This window comes from Gambusia affinis, linkage group LG22 (genome assembly GCF_019740435.1).
Source record: "Gambusia affinis linkage group LG22, SWU_Gaff_1.0, whole genome shotgun sequence".
Lineage (NCBI taxonomy): Eukaryota > Metazoa > Chordata > Actinopteri > Cyprinodontiformes > Poeciliidae > Gambusia > Gambusia affinis.
In genome coordinates, this window is record NC_057889.1 from 33,624 (window position 1) to 61,197 (window position 27,574).

General features: G+C 47.4%; 2 protein-coding genes across 8 annotated transcripts in view; one reads left to right on the forward strand and one right to left on the reverse strand.

Annotated features, from left to right (window-relative positions):
- Positions 1-448: 448 nt before the first annotated feature.
- The window catches only part of mei4 (meiosis-specific, MEI4 homolog (S. cerevisiae)), a 45,644-nt gene continuing 18,518 nt past the window's right edge, over positions 449-27,574 (reverse strand). For 2 of the 7 annotated variants that reach the window (XM_044106096.1, XM_044106097.1), the window contains exons 2-10: positions 23,962-23,994; positions 23,733-23,823; positions 23,496-23,640; positions 20,990-21,071; positions 19,278-19,386; positions 14,058-14,303; positions 8,161-8,687; positions 6,973-7,098; positions 449-711 (exon numbers count right to left, since the gene is read on the reverse strand). In XM_044106096.1, the coding sequence (XP_043962031.1) occupies positions 475-711; positions 6,973-7,098; positions 8,161-8,687; positions 14,058-14,303; positions 19,278-19,386; positions 20,990-21,071; positions 23,496-23,548 (1,380 nt within the window). In that variant the 5' untranslated portion in view covers positions 23,549-23,640; positions 23,733-23,823; positions 23,962-23,994 and the 3' untranslated portion in view covers positions 449-474. Of the gene's footprint in view, positions 712-1,822; positions 2,034-6,041; positions 6,223-6,972; positions 7,099-8,160; positions 8,688-14,057; positions 14,304-15,318; positions 15,440-19,277; positions 19,387-20,989; positions 21,072-23,495; positions 23,641-23,732; positions 23,824-23,961; positions 23,995-27,574 lie in introns of those variants that run through there. The other 5 variants (XM_044106101.1, XM_044106099.1, XM_044106098.1 and 2 more) reach the window with 5 other exon arrangements.
- Positions 17,339-19,270, forward strand: LOC122825047 (5-hydroxytryptamine receptor 1B-like). The gene has a single exon (XM_044106103.1). It carries the CDS (start codon positions 17,825-17,827, stop codon positions 18,956-18,958), a length of 1,134 nt encoding a protein of 377 aa, XP_043962038.1. The 5' UTR covers positions 17,339-17,824; the 3' UTR covers positions 18,959-19,270.

A 27,574-nucleotide genomic window follows, 5' to 3' on the forward strand; every position in this document is an offset into this window, starting at 1 on the left:
AGAAGAATCAGCACAGATTATTAATCGTCCAAGATGAGCAGCAGCAGAAGAGGAGGTTAAACAGGAGCAGGTTGTGGGTTTGATTCCAGTGCGGTTCTGGTTCTGGTAAAAGCGACTAGAACAGAGAACATTCTGCAGGGACCCAACATCAGTCCAGAACCGCGGTTCTGATCCAGATCACACAACCTGAAAGGATGAGAACTGTCATCTCTGTTTTCTCGGCTCTGGTTGTTGTTCTTCTGGTTGCCATGCCAACCACCTGCATCCCAGCACAGACAATGCCAATGAGCGGTTGCTTAGCAACGTCAGCAAGAAGCTATTGGAGCTGTAAAGGAAACTCGATGCCCTGAACACCATCATCACCACCACCACCTGCTGCAGGTTTAGATTTTCCGTATTTCTATCCAACCATCTCGACCTTTGATCACAGGATGAACTGAAACTGGAAGCAGATTGGTGAATTTAATCCGTTTTCTAAAACAGCAGCTTTCCGATGCGCCACATCAAGATGGAGAACAGAGGAAACTCGTCCCACAGCAAGAAGACGCGGAGCTCCAAGCGATGCAGGAAAGCCGTCTGTGCCGCCTCCAGCTCTGGCCTCCGCTGAGCCGAGTCCAGACCCGGCAGGAGGCTCTCCAGAACCCACAGCAGGTGGCAGGAGTTCTGGTACTGGTCCAGGGGAAAGGTCCGGAGCGCTGAGCTCTCCTGCACCTGGAGAAAGATGGAAATCAGACCCTTTATCAGAAAATTAACAGTTAAAACGATCAAACTGAGATGAAAGCTGTTGATGTCACTTCCTGCTGGTTCAGTTCAGACCAATGAGAACCACACAGGGCAACAGTAAGTTAGTTGGAAGGAAGACCTCTGGGCTAGTTCTGTAAGAGGAGATGGTGCAGAACCAGGGCGCCGGGTTCTGGTGGTGCAAGATGAATGTTCTGTTCTTCTGCTGCACCTTATCAAGTCCAGAAGACTCCAAAGCTCCGCTCTGCATCCACCCTGTGAGGGTGGAGAACTAGTAGCCACAGTTGACAGAGGCCAGGCAACCTGGCAACCAGGTGACCTGGGTACCAGCACCATGTGCTGGGCTCTGACCCGATCTTCATCATTCCTCCAGCTGCTCTTCTTCATCCTTAGAGATGAAAAACAATCCAGGAGATGCAGTTCTTCTGCCGGCGCCATCGCAGGAAAAACAGCAAACCATGGGTTATGATGTCATAAGGGGGACGGACGACCAGAGGAATCTGAAATGCTCCACGTAGGAAACCATGAAAATCATCTCCTCCAAACTGCCTGACCCTGAACATGAAAAAGCTCAGTGAAATGACCAGAAACCCAAGAATTACAGCTCAAAGGTCAAAGGTGGCTGGACCATCAGACACCTGAGAGATACATCAATGAGCCAAAGCGATGATGGAAATGCTCATTTCTCCAATACTTCTCTTTACTGTGAGTCGTCTAATTGCTCAGGTGCAACAACCAGTCCTGAGGACACGACTACGCCGTCAACTGATCTGCTGACACAAAGCCAGTCCGGTTCACAGCTGCACTTCCTGAACTCAGATGTTGACATCTGGACTTGAGTTTAGTCCCAGAGAAAGCAGCGCATCGTCTCGCTTCCTGACATTAGCTTCAGCTAAACGGTCTCATGAGGATGGACAGGAAGCTGACTGGAGGAGCCAGCAGAGCCTCCAGAGACAAAAACATCCTGGAAAACCTGATTAGGCTGAAGGTTTAATAAATATTTAATCTAGATTTATTGTTAGTGTTGCCATGGAAGCGTGTTTTAAAGGGTTTCCCAGGCAGACAGAACAAACATCTTTGGTTTATTTGAGAAGTTTATTTTAATTAAACTTAGTGAAATTGTTCCAGAAATAATCACAAGATTATTGTTATGTTAAAATGATGCTGCTCCCAAACCCAATGATCCAGGCTTAGGGTCAGGGTCGGGGTCAGGGTTCATCCACCCCCAGCAGAGCGACAAAACACCAAGAAATGAGTCCAGAAGCTCAAAGTGGCAGAAGGAGGAACAGAGTCTGCAGAAAAACAGATGCATCTTCAATAACTTCAGAAAATGTCACACAGCTAGAAGACGTAAAGATCTTGGGGAGAAAACTAGGAAGAGACAGTCCAGAACCTCTGCAACAGGTCCAGATTCAGTCAGAAGGACCTGGAGCTCTTCTGGTTCTGGTTCTTTGTTTAACTAGGATTAAACTCCACCAGATCAGACAACTCCATTACTAGAATAGACTGGACAACGGTCAAGTCGTGGTTCTACAGACTGGACCTGCAGAACCCGGTTCACACAGAGACAAACAACATAAGTTTTCAGGGATATATTTTTACTAAGGCACGATGAAGAATCCACTGCAGATAAATTGGATGCAAGGAGAGCTGACATTCCAGAAGAGATACAAGTAAAAACAATTAATCAATACAAGCATGAAACTCCTTCAGTACAAGTGGTTGATGAGAACTTACATCACTCCAGTCATACTGAACCACTGGACACCTAACATCCCAGATATCTGCTGTAAATGTTTGGTCTCTTTCACGGTGTATGGGAGTGTCCAAAGTTACAACAATATTGGAACTTGGTTACAAAAACCTTGTCAGAGATCGATGGAGTGAATGTACCTGCTGAGGCCAAAATGTGTGTTTTGGGTATTTATTCAGAGAACTAACCCTAACCCAGGAGATTAATATCTCTATACTGGAAAAAAATGGATATACCATCAAATCACATGTGGGTGAAGGAGATGTCATCCTGTATGGCTGTGGAGCGACTCACTTCTATTGTCAGAGGAAAAGGAGCGAAATTTGAAAAGACATGGTCACCGTTGACCGAGTTCTGAAACGTTACAAAGGACATTAAGAGAACTGTGCAGAGACTGCTGTTTTTTTTGTTTTGTTTGGTGTTTGTTTTTCTTTTTGTCATTGTTCATTATTGTTTATGTGTTTGTTTGCTTTGGGGACCAAGTTATTTAATGAGAATCTGTGTTAAGGGTATCACTTGTCACTTGCTCTTTCTTTTATGTTATAAAATTCAATAAAAATATTTCTTCAAAAGTTTTCAGGGATTACTAAAATATGCAGCGCCACAGAAACGCTGTAAGTCCACTGGGTCACTAGGTGGCGCTGTAATGTCGCTTTTTTCGTTGCCCAATCTGTTGGTGATGTTACAGCAAACAGCTTCAGGTTTGTCCTTGCAGAGAGCCGATGTGGGTCGCATCAAGACACGGAACCAGCGTTTTGAAACCTGTCCTCTGAAAAAACCTTTAACCAGGATGTGTGACAGGAAAACAAACTCTTCCTACAAGATGTTTCAGTTTAAAACTTTATTCTAATTTTAATTGTCTGGTTTTAATTAGAACGTGTGGAAATAAGTCGATTTAGAATCAATAAGAATCATCTTTATTGTCCACAAATGTGTAAATTAGCCTTTGTCATTGAATGGTGGCTAAAAACAACCCAACGTCTGAATAAGTTCTTATAAATATCTTGGTTGCCCACAATTTGTTGGGCCTTTTGTTTTGTCTGCATTTCTATAAATCTCCCAGCATCCATTGCTGTGTGCCGATTATCGTTTTGCCTTTGCAGTCTATTTTGGTCCTTCGCTGGCAGGCGAACGTGTTACAAGTTTCACTTCATGTCAGGTTCTCCAGTGTCACTAAAAGCCAATTAGCCTGAGTTGTGATTCTGACCTGAGCTGCATAAACTGAAGCAGCGCTACCTGGTCTAATGAGTGCAGGTACTGGGCGGTTATGATGTGAGACGCCAACATGCTGCGAACATTAAAACATCACAGCAGCTCGCCAGGAAGAGTCCCACCTGGAACAAATGAGCTTTCAGAGATAAAGGAGCCAGTTTCTATGAATCTGCATCAGCTGAAGGTCTGACTCATCGACACAAACACACCAATAAGTCCTTGATTTGAAGAAATATTTAATTTTATCTGAGCCAGAACAGATGGAGTTTTGTGGTAATTTAATCTGCCCTCTCTTGATATTTAATGCAGGGAGGAGAGCAGGAGCTTTGGCTGCTCAGCCTCAGTGTAAATTGAACTGGCAGTGCCCTTTAGAGACAGCAGATGTGACGCTCATTTCATCAGCTCTGCAGCCAACTCTGAACCATGCGTGTCTGGAAAAATTCAATATCCCCGAGGCAAACTTAATATCATTAAGGCCAATCATCACAGCCGCTGACCGGCCATGAAACCCATCAGGACGCTCTAATGAGAGTCCAACACCGGCTCCAGTCAAACTGCACTTCAACCGTCTGCTGGTTCTGAACATCCACAGACCGGGTCATAGGCAGCCGTCCAAGCATGCAGGATGCGGTCCTTCCCAACCAGAACCTCGGTGTGGTCGGTACAGAAAGTACTCTCGGTACCACCCACCCTGTTTGGTTCTGGGTCATTTGGTGCTCAGAGGTCAGATGGACTCTTGGTCTCTGATCATCCTGGTCGACTCGGAGCCTGCAAGGTTCTGTTTGATTTTGTGATTCACTGTTTTCTCCTCCTTCAAGCAGCCATACTAGATCAGGGTCAAGACCTTTAACCTGCAGAGTCTGAGATGGAGCTCCTTCGCCGTACGATGATCCTGAGCTTTAACTTCTTCGCCGTGGCACAAAAATGAGAATAATGAAGTGAAGAAAGAGTCAGTGATCGTATCACATCCCAACATCTCCTCTGTCGGATAGTTCTAACAATCTGTTCTAAGAGGTAGTTAGAACAGAGACCTGTGCTTCTTATCAATCCGTCACGCTGCGTCGCGCACGCCGACGCTCACATGCTGCTTACTCAGCAGATTTCTTATCATCCTACCAGTGAAGTTTTGGTTCCTCTGTTTTATTTGGAAGGTTATGGTAAGTTTAATTAATTTATTTTCTTCCTGGCTTTCATTAAGCTGCTGTATTACTTCATGCTTTACGTTTACATGACAGGAAGCTTGTATACATATTTAGAAATGGCTTTAGATTGAAACGTCATTAATATGTAAACAAGTCATTGTTTGTCATTTAAATCAGGACAAAATCTGTTACTTTGTGGGACCTTTTGTCCCTGTACATTAATTTAGTTTAATAACACTCTTTTAGTAAATCTTACTAAATACATGTTGGTAGCAATATGTGGAATTGAAGCTGTAATAGCTGTGTAATATTAGTGCAAAATGAAAGCTGAAAAAGACCAGAAATTCTACGTGCAGTCAATTTCTTACTTACTGAAACAACAAAGATATTTTTCTGTATGGAGCTAGCGCTCCTATTATAAACCAATCCATACAAACCTCCAAGTTAGAAGCTGTGCACAGAGCCGTTCAACAAAGGCACAATTTAAAACAACCAGTGATTAACCAATGATTAATATGCACTAATATTACACTATCATTTCAGTGACCTGCTCAGTTCACACTGTGGCTGCACTGCATTTGATAAAGTCGGATTATTGTGCAAAAAAGATTTTGCTGTATTTGTAGATGTCTCTGTTTCATTAAATTTCAATAAAAACTTGTTTCCTCTGATACTGTTTCATTCTTACAAAAACCTCCGTATTTTAAACATTTTAGGTAGGAGAAAGCTAATTTCAGCAGAAAGCTACTTCTAAAAAAAGTTTTCAGCTTTCAGGAGAGCCTGAACCAAGACTGAGAGCCCCTCCAGCTTGGATCCGGCCGGCGCTGACACAGCAGAACCAGAGCAGCGGGTCTGGGTCACTGTGTTTCATGGTGGGGCCAGTCCTTGTCAGACTCCAGCAGATGCTGCAGCTCATCAGGACGCTGATGAGCTGCAGCACCTCTGAAGCTGTGAACGAGAGCGTTGACCTCGACCACCTGCCCATGACCTCAAGACCGACACGTCACGTCCTTCAGACTCCAAATACGACACGATCCTCATTTCACTTTATTTATAAAGCAACAATTAACAAGTCAACTTCATTCCAGTCAATCCATCAGTGACACACTGGGGGAACCCAGACCGTCGCTAAGGGACCTTCCTCTGACGCAGCATAAAACAACACAGGCAGCTGGATCTTTAGAAAACTGTCCCCTAAGGAAGAACTGAAATTCAAAATGGATTATTTTTAGCTCTGCTTTGTAAGTACGCTTTTATTTTGTAATGCCTGCCAAACATCCTGACAAGGGAGGAACTCTTGTTACAGAGAAATCCATCAGCAGAGGAGAGGAAGAGGAGGGCCTCATCAACGACTCGATGCAATCGGCTGGGTCCCTGAGACAGAAAACCTTTTCAGAACTAATAATAAACTGAACCTGGTGCATTGATTGATTACAATCCACAGCAATGAATAGATAAACCTTTTCTTGGTGCCTGGAGGCCAAGTTTATAAACGAAGCTGCCCAGCTCTTCCCATTTCTCCTAAACACTGATTTCTGCTGGTCTGTAGAGAATAAAAGCCTGAAAAATCAAGTGGTTGTAGAGGCTAAAACCCAACCTGTGGCTCCGTTAGGGCAGAGGGCGAACACAGAGGCAGGGAAATATCATCTGGACCCCTTAGAGTTCTACATGTGTTCATTTCAAAGGACCCCTGCTGGCGTGACACTTGGCTCCAACGCTTACTAAAAGCCGGCCGGACCAGCGCCGCGGCCGCCTGGCCTGTGACTCAAGGGCAGACGTTTGAATACATAGAGGAAGGGAAGCGGTGGGAAGCTGTATTGATCAAGAGAGGCCGAGGCAACGAGTGTAAAGGGTAAAACGTTTCTGCCTGAAAACCCAGAACAAAGGAAGTGCCTGAGAGCCAACAGGTTGTAGAGAGAAACAGTCTGCGGGGAGGAAATGCTGAAACAAACCTGGAGGCTTAAGCCAAAATAATGAAGTCAAATTATTTACACAGACAAGCTGCTTTTATGTGGTGTAGGAGAGCTTGTGGAACGCCACGGAGAGACGGACACAAAGCCACAGCTTATCAGGCGAGCACAAAGGGAACCAGAGACAAAAGGCAGAAAGCTGCAGCGTGTTTACCTGGGAGGTCTGCCAGAGCTGCTCAGCCAGAGAGCCGATCTCCGACAGGATGAGACACACGAGGAAGGACTTTGATACGCTGCTGCTCCCCAGAGCCACCAGGGACTCCGTCAACTTCTCTGCAGCCTGCAAGCAAGAAGAAAACAACTTCACGGACGGAGCTCATCAGGGGTTCACTCAGGATGTCAAACAACAAAAAACAGCCTCTATTATTTCCCAAAACTACCATGAAAAACAGAACCAGGGAGAAAAACGTCCTCCGCTACTCCACAGGAAATACCAGGAAAAGCAGAAAGACATCAGCACAGACCCATCAACCTGGGAGGGTCAAAGTTCATCTGCAAACCGCCCATCAATCTCCAGAGATGAAAATATCTCAGACATCCCAAGGTCAGAGGTCAGAGAAATGCCCTCCGGCTCAGACTGTGATCGGCACAAACAGCTCAGAGCAGCTGTGAAGCACGGTGGTGGAGGAGTGGTGAGTCAGCCTGGACCAGGAAGATCCGGGTCAAGTGACAGACTGGCAGCTTCCCCTCCTGGATCTCCAGAGAGATTTCTCCACCGCCGGACTGGGCGGACTGGTTCTATCCCAGTTCAGTCTAGACAGAAGACGATTCTGCGTTAAAGAGGAGGTAGAGGCGACTCTCCTCATCTCTAGCATCACAGGGAAGCAGAGTCTGAGTGGAGAGCTGAAGCAGCAAATGAAGGCAACCTGTCGGCCATCTTTTCTGCTCTCTGGCCATGAAAGTGGAGGAAGAGCTAGAGATTGTATGATGGAACCATCTGTATCCTGGATTCAAGTCTGAGGAGACAAACGATGACCAAGCATCGGAAAACACTTTTACAAGCCCTGACCTGCAGCATCAGCTCATGCAGCATCTGGTTTCCACCATGTTTACTGTTCCTGTGTCTCCTAGCTAAAGACTGGAGGTCCGATCCCAGATCATGGGAAACCGGCTGATCCCGTTCACTGATCCGTTCCCTGCTGCATCTGGAACCGTTCCTTCAGTCAGACATTTGCTCCTGCTGTTAACCAGTCCGAGGTTCTGGAGGAGTGCAGGTCCTGGTCCGGTGAATCCCAGAATCCGGCGGTGCCGAGCGGCTGCCAGATTCCCACTGCTGGACAAAACTGCAGACGAGTTTCAACTCCTGCTGACCTTTGACCGGGACATTACCAAATGGACTCACCCTGCCGGGCCGCTGGCTGTGCAGCAGCGTCCGGGTCAGCTCCCTCAGCGCCTCCTCCACGCATCTCTGCAGGTCTGCGGACGGCCGCCCGGAGCACAGGAGGTCCAAGGCCCGGGACGCCACCCGGCAGGCCTGGGGCAGCAAGTCTGGGAGCCCCGGCGGCGGGGGGGCCCCGCAGGCCGCCGCCACGCTGTCCAGGAGCAGGAAGATGGTTTCTGAAGCCGCTGAGCCGCCGTGGCCCTCTGGGGCCAGAGCCACGCTGCTGCCGTCGAGGCGCTGCAGGGAACATAGAGACTGCAGGAACCGCATGTGAGGAAGCAACGAGTCGCTCCAGGAATCGCTCTGGAGTCTGGAGGGAGGAGGAGGAGGAGGGAGAGGAAGAGGAAGAGGAAGAGGAAAAGGAAAAGGAGGGTCCTGCAGCAGGAAGTCAGGAGTCTCTGAGTCACAGTCTGGGGGAGGATCGGCGCCAAAAGCTGGACTTCCTGGTCCAAACAGATCCTGAGACAGATCCTCCATGATGGCTTCGTCTGAAAGATGGAAACAGAAAGAAAACTTCTGGAACAACAGGTATTAGTTCCTGGAACCACCAGAACCAGAACCAGAACCTGCAGAGTTCTGTCCATAACCCAGCTTCATGGTGCTACAGATCCTGATTATGGGAGGATTTCTTAACAGCATCCTGGAACCAAAAGCCATCAGTACCTCAGCAACTGAAGGACCAGCCTGGTCCTGATTGCCCTTTGACCTCAGGGTGACCTTCAGTCTTCATGACCATCAGGGACAAATAATCCATGAAATGAACCAATCAGACCATCAAATAACTCAGCAAAGAGAAATAACCCATCGCACTGCAGCTCTTTGACCTTTGACCTCTCCTTTACGGTCATTTGTGGGTTTTCCTGCCTCCTCTTTTCTTCCCAGGTGTTTCCAGGTTTTTCCAGGCGAGTTTGGAAACCACTGCAGCTTGAGCCACCAGGAGGTTCACCTGATCACCAGCTGTGTAATAATCCTGTAATTATTTCATAAAATGCATAAAGACAGTTTATCATTTCCTTTGATCTCCTGGGATCAAATCTCCGACGCTCAGAATCGCCTGGGTCGGTTCTGACAGCCTCTGGTTCTGTTCCGTTACGGCTTCGTTCGCAAATTGAAATGACAAAATCACAAACATCAAACCCCGCCTGAGAAACACTTCCCACACCGAGGGGAAAATTGGACTAAATTACACTTTCACATTTTCCTCTTTGTGATTTTCTGTGGAAGAAAAAGCGGGTTGCTATGGCGCTGCATCGGGAATATAAAGAAGCCCGGAGAGACTCGATCAGGAGCCGCAGACAGAGTAATGTGGCCACAGCCATTTTCATACAAATACACATTTGAATTCAGATTGCTTCTCCCAGGCACGTCCACACAGGACATGAAATATTCCTCTCATTTTCAGGAGGCTCTGGTCCAAAGAGTCCTTAAAACACGTCTGTGGCCTTTAAATCAAAGCTGCACAGTTGTTATTCTGAGAGAAGAAGAAGAAACCGTATTTTTTCCCTCTTATAGCCCAGAGTCCCTAAATGTCTCTCTGCAGCCGTTAGGAGGAGAAACGTGCAGCGGATCCACGATGGATCCATCATGTGAACTCTTCCAGGGAAAACTGTTTCCTCCAGCTGGTCCCGAGTCGCTTTGCTGCTTCATTGACACAAGGAACACAGACTCGTCTGAAACAGAGACTCGTCAGAAACAGAGACTCGTCTGAAACAAAGACTCGTCAGAAACAGACTCGTCAGAAACGGAGACTCGTCAGAAACAGAGACTCGTCAGAAACAGAGACTCGTCTGAAACGGAGACTCGTCAGAAACGGAGACTCGTCAGAAACGGAGACTCGTCAGAAACGGAGACTCGTCAGAAACGGAGACTCGTCAGAAACGGAGACTCGTATGAAACAGAGACTCGTCTGAAACAGAGACTCGTATGAAACAGAGACTCGTCAGAAACAGAGACTCGTCAGAAACAGAGACTCGTCAGAAACAGAGACTCGTCAGAAACAGAGACTCGTCTGAAACGGAGACTCGTCTGAAACGGAGACTCGTCTGAAACGGAGACTCGTCTGAAACGGAGACTCGTCAGAAACGGAGACTCGTCAGAAACGGAGACTCGTCAGAAACGGAGACTCGTCTGAAACAGAGACTCGTCAGAAACAGAGACTCGTCTGAAACAAAGACTCGTCAGAAACAGACTCGTCAGAAACGGAGACTCGTCAGAAACAGAGACTCGTCAGAAACAGAGACTCGTCTGAAACGGAGACTCGTCTGAAACGGAGACTCGTCAGAAACGGAGACTCGTCAGAAACGGAGACTCGTCAGAAACGGAGACTCGTCAGAAACGGAGACTCGTATGAAACAGAGACTCGTCTGAAACAGAGACTCGTATGAAACAGAGACTCGTCAGAAACAGAGACTCGTCAGAAACAGAGACTCGTCAGAAACGGAGACTCGTCAGAAACGGAGACTCGTCTGAAACGGAGACTCGTCTGAAACGGAGACTCGTCAGAAACGGAGACTCGTCAGAAACGGAGACTCGTCAGAAACAGAGACTCGTCAGAAACAGAGACTCGTATGAAACAGAGACTCGTATGAAACAGAGACTCGTCAGAAACAGAGACTCGTCAGAAACAGAGACTCGTCTGAAACAGAGACTCGTCTGAAACACAGACTCGTCTGAAACACAGACTCGTCTGAAACACAGACTCGTCTGAAACAGAGACTCGTCTGAAACAGAGACTCGTCTGAAACAGAGACTCGTCTGAAACAGAGACTCGTATGAAACAGAGACTCGACTGAAACAGAGACTCGTCTGAAACAGAGACTCGTCAGAAACAGAGACTCGTCAGAAACAGAGACTCGTCTGAAACACAGACTCGTCAAAAACAGAGACTCGTCTGAAACACAGACTCGTCTGAAACAGAGACTCGTCTGAAACAGAGACTCGTCAGAAACAGAGACTCGTCAGAAACAGAGACTCGTCTGAAACAGAGACTCGTCAGAAACGGAGACTCGTCAGAAACAGAGACTCGTCAGAAACGGAGACTCGTCAGAAACGGAGACTCGTCAGAAACGGAGACTCGTCAGAAACGGAGACTCGTCAGAAACGGAGACTCGTCAGAAACGGAGACTCGTCAGAAACGGAGACTCGTATGAAACAGAGACTCGTCTGAAACAGAGACTCGTATGAAACAGAGACTCGTCAGAAACAGAGACTCGTCAGAAACGGAGACTCGTCAGAAACGGAGACTCGTCAGAAACGGAGACTCGTCTGAAACGGAGACTCGTCTGAAACGGAGACTCGTCAGAAACGGAGACTCGTCAGAAACGGAGACTCGTCAGAAACAGAGACTCGTATGAAACAGAGACTCGTATGAAACAGAGACTCGTCAGAAACAGAGACTCGTCTGAAACAGAGACTCGTCTGAAACAGAGACTCGTCTGAAACACAGACTCGTCTGAAACACAGACTCGTCTGAAACACAGACTCGTCTGAAACAGAGACTCGTCTGAAACAGAGACTCGTCTGAAACAGAGACTCGTCTGAAACAGAGACTCGACTGAAACAGAGACTCGTCTGAAACAGAGACTCGTCAGAAACAGAGACTCGTCAGAAACAGAGACTCGTCTGAAACACAGACTGTTGAAACAGAGACTCGTCTGAAACACAGACTCGTCTGAAACAGAGACTGCCTGAAACAGAGACTGCCTGAAACAGAGACTGCCTGAAACAGAGACTCGTCAGAAACAGAGACTCAGAAACAGAGACTGGAAACAGAGACTCGTCTGAAACAGAGACTCATCAGAAACAGAGACTCATCAGAAACAGAGACTCGTCTGAAACAGAGACTCGTCTGAAACAGAGACTCGTCTGAAACAGAGACTCGTCTGAAACAGAGACTCGTCTGAAACAGAGACTCGTCTGAAACAGAGACTCGTCTGAAACAGAGACTCGTCTGAAACAGAGACTCGTCTGAAACAGAGACTCGTCTGAAACAGAGACTCGTCAGAAACAGAGACTCGTCTGAAACAGAGACTCGTCTGAAACAGAGACTCGTCAGAAACAGAGACTCGTCTGAAACAGAGACTCGTCTGAAACAGAGACTCGTATGAAACAGAGACTCGTCAGAAACAGACTCGTCAGAAACAGAGACTCGTCTAAAACAGAGACTCGTCTGAAACAGAGACTCATCAGAAACAGACTCGTTAGAAACAGACACTCGTCTGAAACAGAGACTCGTCTGAAACAGAGACTCGTCAGAAACAGAGACTCGTCTGAAACAAAGACTCGTCAGAAACAGACTCGTCAGAAACGGAGACTCGTCAGAAACAGAGACTCGTCAGAAACAGAGACTCGTCTGAAACGGAGACTCGTCTGAAACGGAGACTCGTCTGAAACGGAGACTCGTCAGAAACGGAGACTCGTCAGAAACGGAGACTCGTCAGAAACGGAGACTCGTCAGAAACGGAGACTCGTATGAAACAGAGACTCGTCTGAAACAGAGACTCGTCTGAAACAGAGACTCGTCAGAAACAGAGACTCGTCAGAAACGGAGACTCGTCAGAAACGGAGACTCGTCTGAAACGGAGACTCGTCTGAAACGGAGACTCGTCTGAAACGGAGACTCGTCAGAAACAGAGACTCGTCAGAAACAGAGACTCGTCAGAAACAGACTCGTATGAAACAGAGACTCGTATGAAACAGAGACTCGTCAGAAACAGAGACTCGTCTGAAACAGAGACTCGTCTGAAACACAGACTCGTCTGAAACACAGACTCGTCTGAAACAGAGACTCGTCTGAAACAGAGACTCGTCTGAAACAGAGACTCGTCTGAAACAGAGACTCGTATGAAACAGAGACTCGACTGAAACAGAGACTCGTCAGAAACAGAGACTCGTCAGAAACAGAGACTCGTCTGAAACACAGACTCGTCAAAAACAGAGACTCGTCTGAAACACAGACTCGTCTGAAACAGAGACTCGTCTGAAACAGAGACTCGTCAGAAACAGAGACTCGTCAGAAACAGAGACTCGTCTGAAACAGAGACTCGTCTGAAACAGAGACTCATCAGAAACAGAGACTCGTCTGAAACAGAGACTCGTCTGAAACAGAGACTCGTCTGAAACAGAGACTCGTCTGAAACAGAGACTCGTCAGAAACAGAGACTCGTCTGAAACAGAGACTCGTCTGAAACAGAGACTCGTCTGAAACAGAGACTCGTCAGAAACAGAGACTCGTCAGAAACTGAGACTCGTCTGAAACAGAGACTCGTCTGAAACAGAGACTCGTCTGAAACAGAGACTCGTATGAAACAGAGACTCGTCAGAAACAGACTCGTCAGAAACAGAGACTCGTCTAAAACAGAGACTCGTCTGAAACAGAGACTCGTCAGAAACAGACTCGTTAGAAACAGAGACTCGTCTGAAACAGAGACTCGTCAGAAACAGAGACTCGTCAGAAACGGAGACTCGTCAGAAACAGACTCGTCTAAAACAGAGACTCGTCTGAAACAGAGACTCGTCTGCATGAAGCAGAGACAGGAGTGAGACACGAGGACAGAAACCGTCTGTGTCCAACATGACGCCTGGATTTATCAGCTTCAGGAAATCGATTCAATCTTTGCTCCAGTTAATGATAAAATAATCGCCTGACTTTCTGTGGTGGTTAGCTCCTCCATTTTGTTGACTGAAACCAAGACCAGCATTCCTGACCTCTGACCTTGGCCTTTCAGACCAGCAGCTGAAGCTGATCAGCCTGCTAGCTCCGCTTGTCACTAAACAAATGAAGCTGATCGGTTCCAGAACCCGTCGCTGATCATTAGACCCACTTCCTGCTGATTCTGTGCGCCCGAACAAACACCTACCTGCCGTCTCCCTGCTGCTGTTTGTGTTGGCCGTCGCCCTGGAGACCAGCAGCTCCTGCCGCAGCCGGAGCACCTCCTCCTGCAGCGCCTGGGCCCTTTCCCGCCACACGCCGTCCTGCCGCCTCAGTGTGCGGCCCAAAGCCTCACCGTGCTGTCGGCCGCTCACGCCAGGGGGTCTGCTTCTGATGACGGCCATCGCCACGGCCACCTGGGCCTTGATGAGCCGCCACGGGACTCGGCCGGACCCTACGGCAGACGGATCAGGCAGTTTAATCGATGCCGGCAGCCATTATTCTACTTCTGACGCGTCGCTTGGAGCCGATGATCTAAACGTCTTTAGGGGGTTCTCTGGACATCAGCTACCTTTTCCTCAATCTCCGCCCGCTATCCTCGCCATGGTCAGAGGAAGGGTCACTGCATTGCGAACTAAGAGTCACTCAGACATAAAAAAGATGATGAGTAGGTACAGTACCAGACCAGAACCAGCTTTAAATCAGTTCTTTTCTCGTCAGCCTCAATCAGGAGGCTAACAGAGACAAAAACAACTCTCTCTACCAGGATGAGAAATCTATGAGCCGAGCCAGAATTGGACAGAAGTGGAAGATCGGGGCTGAGAAGACTTAGCGATAAAAAAAGAGGAACTTGGATAACCAGGAAGACCAAAACCCACCTGAGTAAAGCAAGCAGGGAACCTGCGGAGGTGATGAGTGACATAGAGACCAGGTGAACCCAAAACCAACAAAAATAACCCAAGCACCCGATTCCCAGAACCATGAAGACCTGAGGATCAGAACCAGGACAAGGAGCTGAAACAAAACCTCGGGGCTTCATCGTCCTCTGACCCAGAAACTTTCAGAAACACAAATTTATTACTGTCTCGGATGATAAATAATCCCTTCGGACTCTGAAGGGTTAAAAACAGCTGTGACACTCCCAACATGGCGTCTAGAAATGACTCGGTAATAGAAACTAAGCGGCTGTTTTTAATGGCTAACAAAGAAACTAAACGGTCTTTGTTGCCACAGTGTTCTAGATTATCTGCAAACAATTAGATTTAACTCGGTTTTGTTTTAAACGCGAAACTAAGTTGCAACTTGACATAATAGCTGTTAACTAAGTAAGAACGGAAGAAGAAACTCCCGGTGTTAGCTAAATTAACGTAGAAGAAGAAAGCCCAGCTGTTAGCTAAATGAGGGCAGAAGAAAAAAGTCCAATAAATCTGTTAAACTCGTCAAACATCAGCATCAACATCAATCAGTACCGTTTAACTGGTTCGGTTCGGTTTCCATCGCCAGATTTAACGGAACCAAGACGCTAAGAGAGTGCAGCCTCCAGCTGGTGTCCCGCTGAAATCTGTCCCCAGGACATTCACTCAGGGGTCAAAGGTTAGACCCCTGAGTGAAAAGGTTAAAATTTTGTTTAATCAAATAAAATGTACTATTTTCAATTATTTATTTTATTTTATTTTACAAAACATTGATATGAATTTTGAGTGAAATAAATCATAAAAATGAAAAAATTATCTTGATCGATTAGTTGATTACTGCAACAGTTTTTACACAAGTTTGTGTAGAAAAGGCAAAAAAATTCAGCCGGCTAAAGTTGCCTTAACAGGAAGAGGAAAATTGATCAACATTGTTTCTGTGAATTTGCTTGATCGATTTGATGTTGACCCTCAACAAAATGTAATGTTAAATGCTCGTTTCATAACTGATGATGTTTTTATGATGTAAAGGACTTTGAACTGTATGATGCTGAAATGTATTTTACATGTGAATCTTTCTATATTTATTAATCTGGCAGAAGCTAAAGTGGCACCGGGCCTGGATCTCACTGGGTTTGAACTGAAACCAGTTTCAGACGAGACACTCAACCTGAAGTTAACTGACTACACTGAAAATGAGGTTAAGATCCTTTTTCTGGGCTAATGTTCTTCTAATTTGCTGCAAATTACCAGAGTTTACATCCAGCCGTGGTTTAACCTTTTCTAACTTCGCTGAGTGACATTTTCAAGTGTCCTCCAGTTTGGAGAGCGACGCTGTTGAAACATGGCCGACTGTTTCTGTCATCATTACGATCTCTGCCTCATTATCTGCAGAAACTCTCAGGTTCTGCTTCTATGCAAATGTGGCGGATCTGTTTGTTTCCTAAGTGCAGCAATTATCTAAAGCTCCAGCTAAATACAGACTAATCTTTAAAATTACAGTCAGTCAGAGCTGTCTAATAGACTGGAAGAGGCTGAGGAGCTTCAGTGGATGGAGGGATGATTAACGAAGCACCCCGCGCCCCACCCCCACCCTCTTAACGAGGTTCCTCTGAGCTGCAGCTCTGTTTCTCAGGCAGCTAATTGACCCAGACGTAGAGCTGTGTGGAAATGAGTAGCAGGTGTTGTGAATTTAAACGCTGTTGTCACACATCAACGCTGCGTATTTATTTGCTGTCTTGTTGCACATTTTCTTCATGCTTCAATATTTCACTGAAGTTGCAAACATGAATGGAGACAAACTGCTGGGTTGCTTTGTATTTCATCATTTGTTCTGCTTCATTTTGATTTATTGCAGCGAAATGCTTCCAATTTTTATTCCCCCTTCTCTCTCTCAGCCTGCTTTCCTTTTTCAGCCTCGTCTTACTTGTAAACCTGGAGTCGACCAGAACCGGTTCGTAACGGACTAGGAGAGTCCTCAGATCAGCTGCTGGGATTTGTTGGAACCGGAGGTTCAGTAGAACTCTGACCCGGTTCTGCTGCAGGTCTCCCTTGATGTTTTTCATGTTTTACAACCAGATGAAAAACTGCAGATCATCCTGCAGTGAAACATGTTGGTGGCAGCATCATGCTGTGGGAAGGTGAAGGGAGCCAAATCAGGACAAACCTGCAGCTAACCTGACACTGGGGTCAAAGTTCATCTTCCAGCAGGACGACCACCAGGCACATTATGGGATGGGTTAAATCAGAGCGGGTTCATGGGTTAAAATGGCCTAGTCAAAGTCCAGGTCTGAATTCAACTGGTCAAAACCTGAAGTTCTCAGATGGTCTCCATCAACCTGACAGAGAAGGACCTCAGAGTGGGAGGATGAATAAACATGCACTCCACACTTTTCAGATTTTTGTTGAGCACTACAAGTTATTTTCTTTTTGCATAAATATACACCCCAATTCTATCGACTGACCCAACACATCAGTAATAATAATAATAATAATAATTATTATTATTATTATTATTATTATTATTATTATTATTATTATTATTATTACTATTATATTAATAATAACTAACTTGTCTAAATCTGTTGAATGATTGTCTCCTTGTTGGTCGGAGCTAACAAGGAGGCTAAATGACTCTGGTCGCCGCCAGCTGAAGGAGCGAAATGAAGTGAAGTGGAGGCTGAGCGCTGAGCGGCGCGTCCTGTCAGTCGCTGCTGAGGAAGAGGAGAGAGAGGAAGCTGCGCTATAAAAGCCGGAGTCTCCGCGCGGCTCCGGAGTTCGCAGGAGGCGCTCGGAGCGCCGCAGAGCTTCTCTGGGTCTCCAGGCCGGGTTCCGAGTTTCAGGCTGCGGGTCGCCGGATGCCGCGTTTCTCTGCAGCTGTCGAGATGCTTCCGGCGACCAGGCGCCGCTGCGGGTGAGGATGAGGAGGAGGAGGCAGGAGCGGGTCTGACTGAGGCTGCAGGACATGCGGCGTCTTCTCCTCTGAATGCGGGTTTGAGAGCTTCCCAAGCGGCCAGTCGGAGCTCGATGAGCGGGGCAGGTGACGGAGGAAGAAGGTGGAGGGATGGAGCCGCCCGCCAGCTACGGAGGTCTGCTGAACTTCTCCACCAATGACTCCGCCACCAGCGGCTCCGAGGCGGAGCGGCGGGGCTCCAGCCTGGGCCCCCAGGCGGCTCTGGCCGTGACTCTGGGGCTCATCACCTGCGCCACCACGCTCTCCAACGCCTTCGTCATCGCCACCATCTACCAGTCCCGGAAGCTGCACACCCCGGCCAACTTCCTCATCGCGTCCCTGGCGCTCACGGACCTGCTGGTGTCCATCCTGGTGATGCCCATCAGCGCGCTGTACACGGTGCTGCAGACCTGGCCGCTGGGCCAGGTGATGTGTGACATCTGGCTGTCCTCGGACATCACCTGCTGCACCGCCTCCATCCTCCACCTGTGCGTCATTGCGCTGGACCGGTACTGGGCCATCACGGACGCGGTGGAGTACTCCAAGAAGCGCACGGCGGGACGCGCCGCCGGCATGATCGCCACCGCCTGGGTCATCGCCATCTCCATCTCCCTACCGCCATTCTTCTGGCGCCAGGTGAAGGCGGAGGAGGTGACGAGCTGCAACGTGAACACGGACCACATCTTCTACACCATCTACTCCACCTTCGGCGCCTTCTACATCCCCACGCTGCTGCTCATATGCCTGTACGGCCGGATCTACGTGGAGGCGCGGAAGCGCATCCTGAAGCAGGCGCAGTACAAGCAGGGGAAGAGGCTGACCTCTGCGCACCTGATCAGCAGCTCCCCCGGCTCCGTGGCGTCCACCACCTCCCTGAACTACGGGACGAACGACGCCTCCTCCTGCGACACTACCTCGTCCTCCCCCAGTGTGAGCCAAGTCAAAGTCACTGTGTCAGACGCGCTGCTGGAGAAGAAGCGCATCTCTGCGGCCAGGGAGCGGAAGGCCACCAAGACCCTGGGCATCATCCTGGGAGCCTACATCGTCTGCTGGCTGCCCTTCTTCATCTACACCCTTCTAGTGCCTCTCTGCGAGTCCTGCTTCCACCCAGGGCTGTTCGACATCTTCACCTGGCTCGGGTACCTCAACTCCCTCATCAACCCCATCATCTACACCATGTCCAATGAGGATTTCCAGCAGGCCTTCCACAAACTCATGCTGCGCTTCAGGTGCTGCAGGGCGTGAGGACTGCTTCCTCCAAATGGAGCCCAGAACCAGCCCACAGGTGGGACCCATACTGGGATTGTCTGCAAGGTATGTAACAGTCCATGGTGGTAAGGGGACCCAGCCAGTCCCATCTGGGTCCCATGTCTGGGGTCCACAGGTCACAGGCTGGAGGGCTGCAGAACAAGCATGAGGATTTTCAGTCATCAGTGATTGGTGTTGCTGGAAGCCATCTGACATTCACAGGTGGGACCCATCGTCCAAAACTAGGATAACCTGCAAGCTAAGAGTTATGGAAGTCTCCAAGGGTTCATAACCAAACAGACTGAGTGGTTCCTACCTGCAAGTACACACTGGACCCCTCTGGGCCCCATCTTCAAGTTGTCCAACACATTGCTGGATGTTGTGGAGGTCGACATGCAGAACGACGCATGTGAGCCTGCAGAGATCTGTGGGCCCAAGCAGGGAGGAAATGAGTTGGAGGCCATCAGATGTAAAGTAGAAGTTTAATCAATCAAAAGGTTTTCAATCCATTTATGTTTGTAGATCTGAACTGAACTGAAGTGAGACTCAGTTTGTCCGTTTGTTGAGGTTCAAATTCAGCAAAAACAATTTAAAGTTCATGATAATCTTCATGTTTGCTTCAGATGGAGATTGGGTCCAACCAGCATGGTGCCAACGATTGGACCTACGCGGGTCCCACAGTTCAGTTCAGAAGGTTGCCATAGCTGGACCCCCTGCCCTGGGTGTGACCTGTGCAGGGGTTAAAGGTTAAATATTGAGAGGTAACAAAGATCTTCATGGTTTTGAGCTGAGTTCTGACAAAGCAGCTTCAGTGTTTAGGCCAGGCACATTCACAACGGTCCAGGCCCAAACTGATCCCATATGGGGCCCACATGGTGGGCTGGGACCTGAATCCCGCCCACTGGTTTCACTGGTTTCCCTTCAGGCTCAGATTGTTCTGAACAACGTGGGGCGGGCTGGGACCCATCCGTCCTGATGCTGCAGCAGAAGGAACCAGAATGACTTGGAAGGCACCCCAGACTGGACCCCTGAACTCGGACCGGGCCCTCTGACTCAAAACGGGCCCTCAGACTGAGAACCCATTTGGGTTTAATTTTTCTGACTCAATCAGAGGAACTGTTGGTACCGGCCCGGCTCACTCAGAACCGGATCTAGTCGAATAAAGAGGGTTCATGTGGCAGACTCACTCGTCTTGGTCCCTCATGCTGCCCCCTGATCCAGATCCTGATTCTGATCCAGATCCTGATTCTGATCCAGGTTCTGATTCTGATTCTGATCCAGATCCTGATTCTGATTCTGATCCAGATCCAGATCCTGATTCTGATCTAGATCCTGATTCTGATCCAGATTCTGATTCTGATTCTGATCCAGATCCTGATTCTGATCCAGATCCTGATTCTGATCCAGATCCTGATTCTGATCCAGATCCTGATCCAGATTCTGATTCTGATCCAGATCCTGATTCTGATCCAGATCCTGATTCTGATCCAGATCCTGATTCTGATTCTGATCCAGATCCTGATTCTGATTCTGATCCAGATCCTGATTCTGATTCTGATCCAGATCCTGATTCTGATCCAGATTTCAGTGCTGATCACAGTCTGGATCCTGATCCAGATCCAGAATCATATCTAGGTCCGCCTGGACTTCCTGTTTCTCCTCCTGACGTTCAGACTCAATCCTTAAAACTTGTGGAGAAGATAAATGTTTTTAAATGCTGGAAAATGTCACAGTTTTCTGATCAAATCATCCGTTTTTCTGCTGCCAACAAACCGTGGCGCTAAATGTCAGGCTGCGTCTGATGAGCCTCAAAAGAAACTTTGAAGGCAGAAAAACATCAGAAACTGAAAAAGGATTCAAATCTGATGGAGCAAATGTCCAGAGCTGCAGCAGAGATCCAGACTTAGAGAAATTAAAGGACAAAGTCCAAGTTCCCAAAGAATCCAAAATGAGATTTTAGATTAAATTGTTATTTCATCCAGCAGATTAAAAAGCACAAACTATAATATTTATAAATTATTATCTAACCTGAGAGGAAGAAAAGACTGCAACACGATGGATGGATGGATGGTGTTTGGTTCTCCAGGTGTTTGGTTCTCCAGGTGTTCTCCTGAACCAACCAGGGTTTATTCGTGGTGAACATTTCAGAAACAAGGCAGCTCAAAATTCTTTACATCATAAAAAGCAGTTGGGCAGAAAGTGTCGATGCGACGGGATTGGCTGTGGCAGCTTGTGGCTCAGCCTATCAGGACGCAGGGAGGAGAGCAGAGGCAGCTGATGATTGGATGATTGATCCTGACTTTAGATGTTGGTAAAGCTGTTGCAGCTTCAGTCAGGGCGGTTTGTGAACCGGATCCTGATCCAGATCCTGGTAAATGAAGCTCCATCATTTTCGAGGGTTTTGTTGGTTTCTGCAGTGAATGTTCTTCCCTTTAATGGGAGTAATAATATAAATAGTGCAGGTAAAACACAGAAGACTGAAAAGCTGAATGCTACTCCACAGAACACCCCAGCTACCGGCCAGTAGCAGAATCCAGCAGACTGCTGGTTTATCTGGAGTTTATCTGGTTGAATTAACAGACATTCAGAGTCTGGGCAGAACGCCTCTTTGCTTTGAGTGTTTTGGACCTGAAACATCACTTTGTCGTGACTGCAGGAAGAGAAAACCCTTTGGGATTCGTTCGGATGGGTCTGGAGGTGAGAAGGTGATACTGGGCTGGTTCTGTCTGCCAGTAGAATACGATGAGTCCCATCGAGCTGCCATGTCTGGACCAGATGACTAAACCTGAGTGGGCCGACTGATTTTCTGGCAGAACATTTGAAAGCAAACAACATGTTCCAGTTAAAGTAGGAAATAGATGAAAATAATGTTGGATTAATTCAGGGACCAGTTCTGGTTCCTCAGTGTGGGCCTCCGATGGGTCCCAAAGGTCCTGGCCATCCCAGAGCACCATCACTCAGATCCTGACCCTTGACCCCAGAAGGGAAGGGACTGGACCTTTTTGATTGAGGATGTGGCTCTAGACGAGTTTGTCCGGATTTGCAGAACGAAGCAGAAATCCAGTTTCAGTTTGGTGGATCCAGAAGGATCTCACTAGATCAACCTTCAGTCGTCTTTATTTCCTTCAGCCGGTTCAGAACCAACCTGGTATCAGAGCATCACGGCTGGGATTCCTCTGCTTGCTGCTCATAGATCCCATGGGACCCATCAGTGTGAGCTTCTTTCACAGCTTAAAGCCATGATTGGTCCTCTGTGGTGGACGTCTGGACCCATCAGGTCTCTCATGGATGATTATATCTGAGAATCTGGAATAATAATCTGGATTTCACAGGGAGCCAATGAAGCGAAGCTAAAATATGATCTCTGTTTTTAGTTGTGGTCAGAACTCTGGCAGCAGCATTTCGGATGAAGGCTTTTGTTTTCTGGTTTTCTCCTGATGGTGAAGAGCTGCAGCAGTGAAGCCTGAAGGAACAGATGCAGGATCAGTTTTCTCTCCTGGACAGGATGTTGATGATTGTGACAATATTCCTGAGATGAAAGAAGGAAATGCTAAACTCTTCTTAATGGGATTTAAATGACATAATCTGCTGAAAAATATCACAAATGTTCTTTATTATTGAAGGATAATTTAATGGCATCCAGATGTGGTGATGACTCAGCAGGTTCTCTTTCAGAAGTTCTGATCCAAAAATAACTTCTGTCTTTTCAGAATTTAAAAGAAGAAAGTTAAACCATACAAGTTTTAATCTGTGATCGACCCAGTGACATTTCTCCCATTCTGTCTGATTAGCTTTCCTATTGGAGGTATATATATATATATATATATATATATATATATATATATATATATATATATATATATGAACTTTAATTATTCACAGGAACAAACTGGAATCTGATTCAAACCATCTGGTGTTGTTTGTTCCTCTCAGACGTGTTCTAGTAGTTCTAACAGAATGTTGTGGTAAACTGGATCAGAACCAGAACAAGTCCATTATCTGAGGACCGGAGAATATCATTAGTGACTGAAAGTCTTCTACCAGATCGTTACCATTAAATGTTCACACTTTATTGACTCTATTTACTATTTTCACAAGATTTGAGGAGAGATCAGATAAAAGTCTGTAATTTATGAATTCATAAACCTAGAATTATTATTCTCCTCTATTCATGGTGAAAAACTGAAAAAGTCTTTTTATGCAGCAGTTGACTATTTTTCCAATGTTTCCATACAAACAAAAATGGTTTTCATGCTTTATAAGCAGGATGAGGAAAAGAAAAGCTTAGATGTTCAAAAGAACTGCAGCTATTAATGGGAGCAGGATTCATGAATAAATGTGTGAAAATGTCAATAATTACAAAGGCTTGATTCATTTATAGGAACATAATCCTGCAGGTTATCATCATTAACTAGAGATCTGGTTTTTCTGTTCAATCATGTTTTTCTTTATGACATTTTCACAATTTGCTCCTTTTAGGAGAATTTTTATTGCATTCGATTAGTGAAAATGATGTTAATCTGAGACCAGTCACCTTATTTCTCCTCCATGCATCAAACATGGCCGCCTCTGAATGAAAGGGGCCATTTTAGCTTGCAGCCGTCTGCTGCAGCTCCAGCATAAGAAGCTTGGATCGGCTCAGCGAGGATCCTCCGCTGCTCCGGTGGATCACAACCCAGCTGCAGATGAACAGGAATCAATAAAAATCTCTGGAAGATTTCAGAGTTTTCTCTCTGAACGTGTCTGATCTGATTACTGCAGCTGTTTTCACCATTTCAGCTGAATGCTGGACAGGAACGGGTCAGTTAGCAGGAAAACAGCCCAGATTGCATCACAGGTTATTAACATGCATCAGAGAAACCCTGAAAACACAAAACAGGGAATTTAGGTCCTTAAATAAACATGCAGTTTATTAAAGTCAACAGTAAATCTGAGTTATTACAGACATTTTTATTTACTGTGTAAAAATATTGAGGAGGACAGAACAGAAATCGTCCCACCTTCATCCGTTGAAGTCCAGCACAGCGACGGAGCTGCAGATGGAAAGACGCATCAAAAGTCAAAACCATAAAACCAACTAGAGGCACAGAAAGCTCCACCAGCTGTACTGGTGGTGGCAGCATCATGCTGAGCTCCATCTGATGCCTGCTGCATGGAGTTTAGATCAGCTGCTCTCCTGCTGGTGGTTCTGACCCGAAAACGCCTCCCAGCATCCATCAGCTTCAGTCCAACAGCAGAAATCCTCCAGGGACAACAAGCGGCCGATTCCTGGTTCTGGACAGTTCTGGCCCAGCAGAACCAGCTTGGTGTCAATAAATCAAAGATATTTGATGTTGCTGCAACCGACCTGAGGCAACCAAATGTTGACCCGTCATCAGAGGAAGCGAGGATGAAAACTATCGGCCATGTTGGAAACGTTCAACCAGCGAATGATCTGAGATCAGAGAGCACAGCCCGCAGCATCACTACCCACTACCCGGGTCGGTCAGATGCCCCGCCCCCAGAAGCTCTGTCACATGACTCCATCATCCACCTGGGAAATGTTTGTGTTCAGGACAGATCAATAATTCATCTGCTGGATCAATTAATGTCGATCAATACTGACCAGAAAAATCTTCCCGTTTCTCCAGAAACGTTCAGGTTCCAACCAAACATCATGCAGAGGTTCTGTTGGGTCGGTTTTATATCAGAGCAACACAAATACTAAGAAAGTCAATCATTCAGTTCCTCAGTGTTTAGCAACTTCCTCAAGTTGACTTTCATGAATTGTTATTAAGGTTATTATTGCTGGTGTTTGATAGCAGACAGGGAGGAGGAAGAGGAAGATGAAAAGGAGGAGGAAGAGGAGGAAGAGGAAGGATCATTTCTGACTCTCCAGAAGCTGCAGTTCACAGTGACCTCCTCCCCCTCCTCCTCCTCTTCCTCTTCCTCCTCCCCCTCCTCCTCTTCCTCCTCCTCTTCCTCCCAGGAACACGTGTGGCAGCTGCAGTTCAGAGAAAGACTCAGCAGGAAGTCAGTTTCCCTCTCAAGTTTCAACAAGAAGTGATGAAACCGGGCCGAGTGGAGACCAGAACCGGGCCGGGTTAATTGTAACTTTCTAGCTCAGTCAGCTTCAGTCTCGCTCTGACTGACGGCTGAATGGCCGCCTGTCTTTCGTCACCATGACAACACAGTTATTAGGTGTCCAGAAGTTTCTGCTTCCTGTTTCTGCTTCCTGCTTCCTGTCACCCCAGGTCTCTTGTGATAACGTCAGATGTTTGGAATATGAGCTAATGAGAACTCGGCGTGTTTCACTGGCGTCCATGTTTGGTGTCTTTATCTGTCCTCAGCTCAACATGGACGCCGGCTCAGGACATCAAATAACTCCGTCCCAGATAAAGTTTCCTTCCCAGAGCTTCCTCAATATCTTGACATTTACAGTCCAGCGGCCGAGGCGCTGCGATCACGCAGCAGGAGGCTGATAAGAGGCGGCGCAGCTCCACCGCAGTGGCTCTTTATCCGGAGCTGAGAGCTTCAAGCTGCTGCTGAATCACTGCAGATATCTGCTGCTCAAACCGCAGAGGAAATTGCTCTCTGTAAAAATGCAGGATTCAGGAGTGATGGCTGGGAGAGAAGCCAATAAGCCAGCAGCTTCTCTCTCCATCTTTTCTGATGACAGAAATGAGTTTGTTTTGTGTCTGAGCAGGTCAGAAATAAACTCTCAGCTCACGGAGCGTCCCGCTGACCCGCTGACCCGCCGCTGCAAATATTCCTCTGCTCTCAGTAAACAGCCAGGAGCTAAACGCCTCTCAGACGTGGAGACCAGAGGCAGGACTCGGCGGGGGGCCGGGCTGAGACATGAAGACGAGCTGCGTCCAGCTGAGAAAGGTGATGGACGACTCAGCAGGCTGGACCGGTTCCACATTGATCCGGTGAGTGATGAAGCTGCTGCAGCAGCTGCAGCAAGGCTCCAACCAGCTGACACTGACTGTCCTGGTCAGGAACCACCATGGCTCCAGTCTGGAAAATACAGGAACCAGTGTGGACAGCATCCTCTCCTCACTGGACAATGCAGAGACATTCAGGACAGAAGCAGCCGGTTTCCCCTCACGGACCTGCAGAAGGTCCAGTTCATGTCTCTGGACCGGGAAGACTCAAAGAAAACCCAGAAGAAGAAGGAAGAACCTGAAAGAACTGCAGTGAAATGCCAACCAGACGCTGCTGGAGACAGTTGGACATGTGAGGACAACGTCCTTCTGTCCCCCTCGAGAGCAGAACCAGAACCAGAACAGAACCAGACTCCCTTAAAGGAACACCATGCTGTCTGAATATTGTAGTGTGATGTCACAGTCCAATTCCTTAAACAGCCAGCTTCCTGCTTCCTGCAGAAGCTTCTCCATTGGATACAAACAGCTCACTGATACTGCAGAGGACCAACAACTTCCACACTGAAGAGTGTTGATATCATCCAGGAGGAAACTAGCATCTAAACAGCTTCACTAAGAGTAAAATGTTCAACCAGAGCTTTGATCCCTCGGTCCACAACATGGGCAAAGAACCAGTTTGGAGGCGGGACAAGAAGTCAGATGGGCGTGGCCACACGACATATGGGCGGGGCTACTGGTCAGAATCCATGACTGCGTAAAGCTCTAGGAAACCTGACCATGATGTACAGAGGAAGCCAGGTGGAGGTCAGGGTCCAGGGCTAACGTCGACCTCTGACCTTTGCACCTGGTGGTCATGGAGTAGGGCGCGCTCTGAGGAACCAGTAGGTTCCACTGGGTTCAGTCTGGTCACCAGTCAGACCAGTCAGGTCCAGGCTTTTTCATCATGTTTGGTTTCCAAACTTTCCTGATGAAGAACTGCAGCTGCTGCTGACCTTTCAACAACAAATAGTTCTGGTACCGATCCGTCAAATGGTTCTGGAATGGTGGATGATGATGTCACTGCTGTTGGATCCGACCTGCTGCTCTGTAGAGATGAATATGTCAGACTGAAAACAAGACCGTGGATCTGTTAGCATCACATGCAACAGGAATAAGGAGGACGCCGTCCCACGGGACAGACAGCAGGACGGTGTCTGAATGTGGGATGCAGGAAGCTGCAGTGATTGACAAACGCGCCAGTAGAAAGATATCAGGAAGATCTGATGCTTTAATAACAGCTCAGCTAACCTTTGTTATTTGCAGGAGGAGATTAGGGTTATGACCCCTGCTCTGCGCCGCCAGGCACCCAAAACATATTAAGATTCCTGACCGTTAAATATTATAAACAGGGGGGCGTGCTCCGGTGGCGTAGGGTTAGCGTGCCCCATGTTTGGAGGCCTTCAGTCCTCGACGCGGCTGTCGCGGGTTCGATTCCCGGACCCGACGACATTTGCCACATGTCTTCCCCCCTCTCCTGTCAGCCTACTGTGAAAAAAAGGGACACTAGAGCCACAAAAAGGACCCCCTGGTGGGGAAAAAATATATACATATATATTATAAACAGGGCAGTTTGAAAATTATTAAAACTACAATTTAAGTCTGGAAAACATCATTAGTCTGCAGACCAACAGCAGCTGCTGCTCTGCTGACATGAAGCTCGATGAGAGCTGAGTGAGAGAAACGTGGACCTGCAGAACCCGCAGAACCT

Bases quoted from the DNA above. Each gene is read 5' to 3' on its own strand.
- LOC122825047 (XM_044106103.1), top strand. From the start codon at position 17,825: ATGGAGCCGCCCGCCAGCTACGGAGGTCTGCTGAACTTCTCCACCAAT.